Genomic DNA, 12,100 nt, shown 5'->3' with positions numbered 1-12,100 from the left:
ATGGGCTGAAAGAGAGACAGGTCAGTTTGTCAAAGTAATCTGTATGCTTTGAAAGAATCTTAGGTGGCACAGTATAGAATGATAGCAGTTCTCAATTTCCATTATGTTATTGTTGTAAAGAAAGGAAATGGCTGGATAAAGAAAGCATTCACTGCTAATAGTTTCTATCCTGAACACTGATTCTTTGGAAATATTCTTTTGATTCCTTGGAAATATTCTTTTTAACTAATAGAATAGAATAGAATAGAACAGAACAGAATAGAATAGAATAACAGAGTTGGAAGGGACCTTGGAGGTCTTCTAGTCCAACCCCTTGCTTAGGCAGGAAACCCTACACCACTTCAGACAAATGGTTATCCAACATCTTCTTAAAAACTGTTGGAGCATTCACAACTTCTGGAGGAAAGTTGTTCTATTGATTAATTGTTCTAACTGTCAGGAAATTTCTCCTTAGTTCTAAGTTGCTTGTCTCCTTGATTAGTTGCTTCTCTCCTACCCTCGGGTGCTTTGGAGAATAGTTTTACTCCCTCTATTAATAAGAGGATAGATGCTTTGAAAGACAACTTGCTTAATTGTTTCTGTCATTGCTCTACAATATGTACTGTAGGCATAGGAGAATAAATATGTTCTAAGGTTTCATTCTCATAGGACAGTTTTGAACCCCTAATCATTAGCATTAGTTATCAGGCTTAAAGGGGGAGGTTATTTTTACATTAGATAGATCAAACTCAAGTAGAAAAGGAAGGTATATATCATGCTTAAGATCCTTCTGAACTGATGTTCAGCCTGAGTATTTGTCCTTGGTTCCCAGAAGTACACTTTTTCAAGAATCTATTTGGATTGTAAAAGAAACATTTGTGGATATAATGCAAACCACCCAGAGATTTATGCTGCTATTTTCTGTTACTATTGCTCTAAACTTTTGGCAATTTGTAAGTTCCTTAGCAACCATATTGTTCTAGATCAGTGTTTCTCAACCTTGACAGCTTGAAGATGTGTGGACTTCAACACCCAGAATTCCTCAGCCAATATTGCTGGTTGGGGAATTCTGCGAATTGAAGTCCACATATCCTCAAGCTGCCAAGGTTGAGAAGAAACACTGTTCTAGATGATGATACCAGGACTAAAATTCTGATGCTGCACTCTGAGTAAATGATATGCTTTATTTATTAATTGAATTTTAGGCTGCTAATTATTTTGTTTGCCTAGCCACTTCAATCTGTATATTGTTATTTGTTTTTTTTAATTTCCCGTTGAACATGGCAATGGATCAAACATTTTAACAAAGATGCATATTTGCCATGGAGATGAATTAAAAGAATAGGTATAGTCCAGTAGCCAAATGTAATGGTATATCCTGAATCTTAGTACTGAAAGAAGAAATGACCAGTGCTGAGCATCTTGAATGATCAAAACTGCTATTAAATGCAAATTTACAAAGGGCCACAGTTGATATAGATTGCTTACATCTTTCTCATTATTTGTAGTGTTTTGTTTAATTTGGTTAAATTAATACTTTGTTTTCTCCCTCATCCTCTCCTATCTCAGAGTCAAAGTTCAGATTCCTTTAATGACCCATCAGAAAGGAGCAATAATAATAACAATAATGATGTTTATAGGACACATCCTACTTCCCTGAAATCATGATGTTCCAGTAATTACTGTGTGTAATATTATATCCACCATTTATATGCCACTATTCCCAAAGAACAAAACCTCCATATGGCTGAACACATCTTTTTTTACTTTAAGATAATGATTTTCACTTATTTTCAAATTAGGGAGACTTCACAGTGTATTTTGTATTTATCCTGGTTACATGAACTAAAGCAAATAAGAAAGATAAACTCTTATGTGTAATTTCTTGAGGTTTCAAAGGTCTTTTTCTGTGTATATGTTGAAAAAATCATAAGTTCCTAAACATAATGCATACATTTAGGATATGATAAGTAAACCTGTTCTTTCACATCTTCTTTTCTTTCATGAAACATAATTAAAAAAACCTTAATATGCCAGCATTATTTGCAATATTTATGTATGGCATAAGCAGGCTGACAGAAGTTCAGCAAGACAGAACTCATCTTCAGGAAGATAAGACCAGTTGAGCTCTGGCTCAAATGTATTAATTGCCATGGAAAACACTATCTTATTCAAGATGTTATATGGTGGGGAAAGGACATATTATTCGGCAACCATTGCCAAGTCTGGTCAGATATTGGCATTTTTGGAACATCTACTCATGTTTCTCTGGCTTATGCAAGTAGTACAGAATAGTACTACTAGTAGTACTGCTAATAGTACAGAATAAAGCATCAGCCAACAAGCTATTTGTTTGTTTATTTATTTTGTTTGCCACTCATTTCATTACAATGTCTCCCAAAAGAAAACAAAAAAAGAAAAATCTTTCTTATAAATTTTATTTCTTTGTATTGGATTTCCCAGTTAAGACAGTATTTGCTCACTGAAATGGCAAAATAAGAAATTAATTGTCTTCCCTTTCCAAAGAAGTATCAAATGTTAATTGTGGCTGAAAAGCCTTCCAATGATTCTGTTCTAATATCACATTTCCATAAAGTATATACAGCTGAACCTTCTGAACTGAACAGAATGCATTGTATCATGACTTTTCAGTAAGTGCCACGCTGCCTAGATAATTCCTGAAGTTGAAATTTTAATAAATCTGGAAATCTGGCTATTTCTTTTATTCTAGAACTTCAAAGTGAGTATTATCTGTAAGTGTGCACAATAAGCAAGGATAATCATTGTATTTATAACAGTCTCTTTTTGATAAATCCATTTTAGTTGGTAACCTAACTAATGCTTATATGAATGTATTTCATGGCAGCAGCTGTTAGATTTTTAAGGATGATCCTTAAGTGTGGAGAGTACTCATTCAATAGATCTCAGTAAATTAATCATTCCCAATTCATTGAACTGTGGAGATATGCTCACAGGGCAATGGATTGCCTATTAATTATTGTAACTTTTTTGCTTTTGTCTCAGGTTCTGCAGTCTTGTTTGCATCCTGCAACCCTTCTGTTTTCTTTCCTCTTAAAGAAGTAGCTATTCTTCCGACTGTATAATGATTTAAATTGGACCAGATGCTGCCTTTTATATTGTCTTACCTGTATTCCAAACATATTTCATATGGAGTTAGAAAGGGATACTTAGGCCATTGGGTCTAAACTGCTATCTTCTAAATGAATGTTCACATTCAACTGGAATTTGCTTTTCTATAAATCGAATGCCACATTTTATGTCCTGAACTTCAGAACAATGGACAAAGTTCCTCTCTAACTTTGCATTTCATTATATTCGAAGAGTACTATTCAATTCTTCACATTCAGTGTTATCTTTTCAAAGTTATACTCTGAGAGCTAATGGAATATAGCAATGATGGCTAACTTTTTGGTGTCGAGTGCCCAAAGTGTGGATGCCCGCATGCGCACAATCCAAAAATGCAATGCGAGAGCCCCCTGCACATGTACACATGTGTGTGCCACATGTGCCCTGCCCCCATGCATGCATGGCAGAAATCCAAAGACCAGCTGGCCAGTGGGAGGCATGTGCGCATGCGTGGTGGAACTGGGGCAATGGCTGGCATGCCCGCAGAGAGGGCTCTGCTTGCCATCTGTGGCATGCATGCCGTAGGTTTGCCATCACAGGGATATAGTAATTACACTGATGAGCTACTATGAGGAAACCCAGGTTTTTATCTGTGTCCCGTCTCCCCCCATCCAGTCATGACTGATTCTCAGAGGTTGCCTTGACAAGTCTCTGTACTTTTCTTGGCAAGATTTTTCAGAATTGGTTGGCCATTGCCTCCTTCCTAAGGCTGAGAGAAAGTGGCTAGTCCATGATTACCCAAGTGGCTTTGTGTAGGCAAAACTAGAATTCCCAGTCTCTCGATTTCTAGTTTTAACTGTGCCACCAAACTGGTCTCCACTCTGCCATAGATATTCCCTGAGTACATTTTTGCCCATTAATATCTCTCAACCCAATATAAGGTTGCTGTTCTGAAGTAAAAAGAAGGAAGGCACTTTCATGTGAATACGGTATACTGTAAATCCAAATGACAAACATGATGATGCTTATTACAATGTTCCTTCGATCTCCCTCCCCCATAGGATTTAATTTCTGATTCCTGATTATCTTTATTGCTCCTTTCTGAAACTTTTCTTTGTCTGAATTCTGCTGAAGTTTTAAAGAGACTATAAGAGGGACTGTAGTCTTATGATCCTCACACAATCACATTTGGAGGCAGTGTGCATCACTCTGTTTGTAAAAGCTACCATAATCTCTTTCACAGCTTACTCCTTTTGCTCTGTGCAAAATAGTACAATATGTGCATAATATAATACATTCAGGTAGCCCCATAGTAAACATCTTGATTTTTTTGCAAGAATTATTGTAAATAAATTTGCAAGAATCATTATTACTGACCAAATGAACATATAGGAAAAGTTTCCTGTCCTAAAAAATCCCTTTGGCAAGGGACCAACATATCATACTTCTCATCACCACTGCAGTGATGAGTGGTGCCACCCCTTGATTGTCAATTAGCTCATACATCCTGCATGATTGGTTGCCTGAGTCGCAAAGATTTGGTTCACAGCAGTTTTTGCTGTCTTGTTTTAAACAAAACAATAACAAAACCCATCCTTTTGATGAACAGATGCAGAAGCAGACCTTTCTCCAATTCTTTTTCCTTTACCACTGTAGACTTTGCACTTCAAAAATAAGAGCAGCTGTTTCCCCATGAGCATTTAATTTCCTTTTCTCCCCCAATCACGAGTGGCCTCGATCGCAAGAGAGAAAATTAATATGGATGAAGGCAGTTTTTGTGTGAATTAAATTCATACCTAGCAATGTTTCTAGTTTGGAACCTTTCTAAACTGTGAATGTGAAAATATAGTGAATAAGGAATTCCAAAGTGACAAGCAATCACCGTTGAGGATCCCTCTGCCATTGTTCTCTTTCTGCCTTGTATTCACAAAAAGGTAAGATTATAGCAGGGTGTGGGAAGCAATCTTCTATTCTAGAAAAGGGGCAGGTAAATAGCAAACTGTTTACCAAAGCCAGATTTAATTAATTCCCTGTATGACTCAAAACTAACTTAGTCTTATTGGTCCCTTACAGCATAATTAATCATCAGTAATAATTTATTTTATGTGAATTCCTGAAGATAAATATGAGCATAGCAATTCATTAAAAAAGGGATGGGAATTAATGACTTCTAAAAGGTTTACCACAAAAAACCCTGAAAAGATTTATTTAAAGGCTTAATGATTGATGTATACAGTATTTTATCTGTTAAACTTGGGAGTTTAAATTTGGGTTGAGTCCCAACAGAAATACAGAAGCTGCTGTTTGATCATTGGCTAGTGATTAGCAATCTTCAAGGGGGAAAAGATATAAGATACCATTTTTCATTTATATTCTTGGTAAGATTCTAGTCCTCAGTGAGCAGGAAATCCTGCCGCAAGTATTAGGACTACATTTTATCTTTGTACATATTAATGAGTGCTTTGATTTATGATAACTTTGAAGTTGTTATACTATGAGCTAATACACATCCATTTTCTGATTGATGATCCTTATATACCCAAACATGCATGATATATCTGCAACAGGATAAGGGCTTGAAAAGTACAGGCACATTTTGAAAAAAATAATTATAAGTAATTTATATAATTTATAAGGGGGAAGGCAACCAAAGTCTTTTTGGAGTGTGAGATCAGGAGCATATAAATTTAATAAAGAAAGAAAGAAAAAGGAAGCCTCCAAACAGGTAATTAGGATTAAGTATATTCTGCCATCACAAAATCCTGATCAATCATTGACAGTGGAAGATAGAAGAAGGAATTAAACTGGAATATGGTAGAATAGCCATATCCAGATGCCAAAAGCTTAAAGTGTTTAACTTCAAGAGATATTGACTAATCACAAACAGATCTTCGGCCAAAATTTTTGTAATGATCTATAGTAACATGTTTGATAGGTTTGCATGTTATCTGCACATGAAATAAAACTGATATGTATGCATGGCTATGTTGATATAATTATTTGCTTTGTGTGGAAGTTACATTACTGGGAAAGTTTTTCTCTACTTTGGGATGCTTTCTGATATTTAGCATAGAAGCAACCACTGGCAAATTGAAAAAAAATCTTTGTATTATTTAAACTAAGGGTATTATATATTATAGGTGTGAAGTTAAAGATATATTTTCAACAGGAGCTCAAACACGAACTGGAAGGCCAGAACTAAGCTGGAAAAAAAAAACCTAAGAGAAAAACCAAGAGTGCTAATTTAGGAGGGAATTACCACCTAAATTATTGGGAGGAGAAATTCCAGCAAGTCTCTTCTAAATTTAGTCAGATACTTTCTGCTCTATAATCTTATAAAATAAGTAAATTATGATATAAAAATAAAAAGTAACTGGATATGGATTTTCTGATGTGTTGATAATGTGCCATTGATAATGTACTATGTTGACTCTTCGCAATCACATAGTTTTTCTCTATGACGGCCTGTCCCTAACCTGGCCTTTAAATATTGGCTGGGATATGAGTATATAAATGGACCAACTAACTAATCAATCCAGCATACAGCTGCTGTAAAAATTGAATAAAGAAACAAATAAACAAGGCAAATTCCATGACCACAATAATTAGGAAGAGAATTGAAAATGAGATTGTTACTATAATAGTGCCATTAAATACGTGTGAGAGGCACATATGTTAGATTATGTGTAGTTCTAGTCACTACATCTTAATGATTATTGCAGTGCTGTGAAGAGTGAAAAAATAATAATATTAGGGAAGTGGAGGAATTCCTTTATGAAGGAAAGCAACTGCTTTGGGTTTTTTTTTTTGCTTCAAACCAAAGGATAAAGAAGATATGGTATGTATGAAATCATAAATAGCATTGAGACAGGTATATTTTTCTAACTCTTTCCTAATGTACAAGAACAAGAACAAGATAATGTAATGAACAAGAGACCATCCACTGAAACTACATTCAGAGGAATTCAGGATTCCTCCTAATTCCTAATAAAATGAAATACTTTCATATCTATTGCATATACTAGAATTTACTACCAGCTGTTGGGATAATGGCATTAAATTTGAATGATTGACAAAAAATTGAAAGGAGGATAAAATCCTGTTCAAGGAAGATAATATTATCAGTGGCCACTAAAACTGATAAAAATTTGAAATTCCAATTCATACACAATGTGTTGTAATAATGTTGTTGGGAAGTAACAATGGAAAGAAGATACTGCTCTTGTTTCAGGTTTGTGAGCATTCCCAAGTTGGCCATGGAAGGTTGGATTGGATGAGCCCAGAAGTGGTATTCAGCAGGTTCTGACCAGTTCTGGAGAACCGGTAGTGGAAATTTTGAGTAGTTCGGAGAACCGGTAAATACCATCTCTGACTGCCCCGCCCCCATCTATTCTCTGCCTCCCGAGTCCCAGATGATTGGGAGGAAATGGGGATTTGGCAGTAACAGTTCCCTGGAGTGGGGAGGGAATGGCGATTTAACAGTATCCTTCCCCTGCTATGCCCACCAAACCACGCCCACCAAGCCATATTACGCCTACCAAGCCACACCCACAGAATCAGTAGTAAAAAAATTTGAATCCCATGACTGGATGAGCCTATGTTTATCGCAAAGATGCACACTGAGAATCTGTGTGAACTGAGAGTTAATGCAATTGAGAATCTGCTTAGATGATGACACTATGGATTCACCGATCAGGGTTTTATATTTTTGTGTGTTTAAAATTTGACCAAGGGGAGCTTATCCTGCATTATAACACACATATAACAAATTTTGTGTATTGTCACATCAGAGAAATAAATATTTATATATGATTCATTTCAAATACATATTATTTGAACAAACAACCCTGCCATAGCAGGAATGAATTGAAAATGGATTAATTACAAAACATAAAACATTGATAAACCATGCCATCTTCATATGCACAAAGTCCTATTGTATTATATCAGGAAACCATTTAAGATGAAACATCTCAGTACTCGCTTTATATTGTTAGGGTTATTTTGCATGTTGAAAAACTGTTCCATAGCTACTACTGTACATTATTCCATGAGGAAGAATTATCTAGATTTCATTATCATCATCATCTTGATTTTACTTCTGCTTATATTTAAGGAGAAAGACAGAAAGTTTAGTATTTTTTAACAGTTCTAGTATATTTCAGTTTTACTTTGCAGTAGAAGTAATATACCCTTTTAGAACTTATAATTGTTAATTTTCTGGGTGTAGAGCCTTTTCAATCTTGCTGCCCACTCTTTGGACCATCATCTCAATCAGGGACTAGATTGGCCCTAACTCTGCTGGCTCTTTTTGCAAGACTTAAAGACATGAATTTGTCACTGGGCTTGAGGATCAAGATGCATGGTGAGCTCAGGCAGTGGTTGTGTTAATTTGCTGTTGGTGGATTTTTTTAACCTTAGCTGTTAATTGTGTATGTGTATTTTTTAAAATATTGTTTTAAGTTTCTATATAGTTCTTAATTTTTAGTTTTTAATTGCTTTCGGCCCTCCAAAGTTTTAATATTTTAATCTGTTTAGTTTTATATTTTTAATATGATTTTATTTCTAATTTTAACTTTTGATTGGGAGTTGCTCAAGTTGGTTAGAGAATGAGTGGTAATGTAAATGTGTTAAATAAATAAGTCATGAATTTTAGATGGATGGTCATATAAACTGAAATAAATAAATAGTTCTTAAGTCAATGAAAATAAGGGATTAATTTGTACTTATTTTAAAACCAGAAAACAAAAATTACTTAGCATTGCAAACAATTCTAGCTAATAGAATTATCCCTTATTTTGTGGCTGATTAGAAGAGACATTTTCACATGGATTAAAAAAAAAGCAATCTAGCCCAGTAGAAGGTAGTTTGTATTAATAAATCGTTCTCTTACATCCAAAATCACTATAGCATAGTACCTTTTATCTCCCATCCAGGAATCTATCATCATTACATTTTATGTTGAAGGATACATTTGGCATTTATTATATGCTGCATTTCATAGTAGCATTTTTATGTTTACGTCCTATTAGTTATGCTCTAAACTGAGCTGGAAATTAGCCTTAGGTTTTCCACAACTATTTGTTCTGTTGTTAAAAGACTTGGACAATTTTTCAGCCAATCTTGTAGTTTGAGCTCCTTTGTTTGTTTGTACCTGGGTACTTGAGAGACCGCCTGCTGCCAATTACCTCCCAAAGACCCATTAGATCACACAGGGTCGGCCTCCTCCGGGTTCCGTCTGCCAGCCAATGCCATCTGGCTACTATCCGGGGGAGGGCCTTCTCTGTGGCAGCTCCGGCCCTTTGGAACGAACATTTGTCATGGCCAAACCTAGTGCTAAAAAATAATTTCCCTGCCAAAGGCTTGTGTTGTTTGTACAGCCAAAGGCTTACCTATGTTCTTGGATGTTGCTACAATCCTCTGTTTAATGCATCCTCTAAATACCATTTTCCTCTCTCTCTCTCATTACCAATGAATTCGGGCAAGGAAACCTGTATTACTTTATATCAATGTTATTCCTTCAGAAGTAACATAACAATGCTATTTTTTATTTATGACATTACAATATTATAAATAAAAGTACATTTGTTTTCGTAGCCTACTTCTTTAATCAGAGATGATACAGTTGAGAACAGTGAGGCCAAGCTAAAAGCAAAAAGCAATAGAGGTTATAAGAAACTTTGCTGAAATAATATGAGTTTTATACAAAGCTGTTAAAATGGGAAGCACTTTGATAATAAGAACAAATATTAAACTAATAATGTGGTTTCTGCCCACAAAATATGATATATGATTCTTATTAAACGTTGTACCAATTTTCTCCAGCTTAACTCCCCTGCAGTAAACTGGCAGGGATGGGCAACCTTCAGACACTTGTCCCTGCTGACTCTTTATATGCCATTTTCAGAAATAGAGAAAATTGTGCTGAGAAAAGTCTATAGAGATTCTCAGTCATCCAGGTCATGGTTGTCCCAAAGGTACTTTTTCAGGAGGCAACTGGACTTTATTGTTTTTTTCTTCTGAAGGCGTTTTGCTTCTCATCCAAGAAGCTTCTTCAGCTCTCTTCCCCACTATCCTGTCAGAGCTGAAGAAGCTTCTTGGATGAGAAGCGAAACATCTTCAAAAGAAAAAACAAGAAAGTCCAGTTGCCTCCTGAAAAAGCAACGTGCTGAGAAAATTTGGCAGAATGCTTTTCTGTTTATTTATTATTACGTTAGAAACTCAGATGTCAAACTCGATTTCATTGAGGGCACATAGGAGTTGTGTTTGATTTTGAAGGGCCAGAGTGGGTGTGGCCAGGGTGGGCATGGCCAGCATGACATCATTTGTGTTGGGGGGTGCCTGTGGTGGCCCAAGTGATCTGCCCGTGAAAATGGGCATCTGAGCTCCGTTTTCAGCTGCCTCCTGCAACCCTCTGTCAGTGAAAATGGAGCTCGCAAGTGCCTTGTGCGGCCCTTCTGAGCTCCATTTTTTCTGGCAGAAGCACCATGGGCCGGTCCTTCACTCTTTCCATGGTGGCCCCTTGGGCCAGATCTAAGTACCCCCAGGCCTTGAGTTTGACACTCCTGCTTTAGAAGAAACCAGCAAAACGTGTTAATCTAGATTTATATCCTAGATGTAATTTATCAATTTTCCTTTCAAAAATGAACCCATCCACTCTCTAAAAAGTAAGGACAGAGATAGAACAAAAAGGAGTTGAAACTGTCTCTTGCCATCTCCTCTGCCCCTCCTCCCCCCAGTCACCCATGTGATCTCATGACTATATTGCCATGCCCTGCAGAGCCAAAGCAAAAAAGCAGTTTCCTAATGGAACAAAGCATTGCCATTTCTCAAACTACCAGAAAAAGAGGCAGGGCTTACAACCGTTAATCACCAGTCTTTTTCTGTCCACAGCTTTTTACTTGTTTAACATACTGAGTAATAATATATCCATTTGTGTGTGTGTTGGTTTCAGTGATTAATATTCTTGTTTCTTATTGTTTCATTGAAGGCAAAACTGCCCATACTGAAGTTGTGCGAGTGGTATTTCAGCCAGAAACCATCAGCTTTGAGAAACTGCTCAAGGTCTTCTGGGAGAATCATAACCCGACACAAGGTAGAGTGATGAGTGAGCCAGTATTTAATTATCTTACTAATTACAGCTGGGATAATTAGTGTTTGAGCTGCTTGGAAGAGATGAACCTTGAAATCACACCACAGCTCAAGAGTATGATTGCAGGCATTTATTGATGGGATGGGAAGCACGAGGAACTAGAATTTCACAAGCCTCCCTCCTCCCCACTGCTTCCAATAGATGTCTGTGCTGTGAAAATTCCCACAGAGAGACTTATAAGACAATAGAAATTCTTCTCACCTTTGGATTATTTTCGCCTTCTTCTTTAATGCAATCTCTCGCCTTTCAAATTAAAGGTCTTTTTCCTACATAGCTATACAGTTGATCATTTCAATTATAATGTTACTCTATGAGTTTGGTCTATTTCATTTTTTCCCCCCAGTATCTTTTATCTGGGAAAACAAATAAAACTATTGAGGTATTTAGAATAACAATGTGGTGGGCAGTTCTTTTAATCAGTATTTTGCTGTAACAAGTTCTTCCTTGAAGGTGTCTGCAGGTTGCATGTAATATGCCATTAGCATGATGGAAGCAAGAAAATGTTTTAGTTTGGCATCTTTTCAAAGGGTAAATGCTGTCATATAATTTCATGATAGCATGAACATACATTTATGGCTAAATTTCTGACATTGACTGACCTGCTGTTGACCTCACCCCATTCCTAAGAGGTCTGTAAGGGGCATGCATAAGCACACCAAAATGCCTACTGCTGTCCCTGTTCTAACAACCCCATTTATTCATATCCATTTCATCTATTCATAATCTTGTATATACTTATATCTATTATCTTATACATGCTTGGCAAAACAAATAAATAAAAAAAAAATAAAAAAAAATTGTGTAAGATTTAATATAACAGTTATTTTTATCCTGCTTTTATTATTATTTCATAAATATCTCCAGGCAGCCAACATACCTAAT

The 12,100-nt window shown here is 36.1% G+C and overlaps 1 protein-coding gene across 4 annotated transcripts in view; it reads left to right on the top strand.

The window, feature by feature from the left end:
- Positions 1 to 12,100, top strand: part of MSRA (methionine sulfoxide reductase A) — a 168,931-nt gene that overhangs the window by 71,355 nt on the left and 85,476 nt on the right. For all 4 annotated transcript variants that reach the window (XM_032215912.1, XM_032215910.1, XM_032215911.1 and 1 more), the window contains exon 4: positions 11,057 to 11,161. In XM_032215912.1, coding sequence (XP_032071803.1) covers positions 11,057 to 11,161 — 105 coding nt within the window. The remainder of the gene's footprint in view (positions 1 to 11,056; positions 11,162 to 12,100) is intronic.

The sequence above is a fragment of the Thamnophis elegans genome, chromosome 4 (genome assembly GCF_009769535.1).
Source record: "Thamnophis elegans isolate rThaEle1 chromosome 4, rThaEle1.pri, whole genome shotgun sequence".
NCBI lineage: Eukaryota > Metazoa > Chordata > Lepidosauria > Squamata > Colubridae > Thamnophis > Thamnophis elegans.
This window is presented reverse-complemented; position numbering and strand designations above follow the sequence as displayed.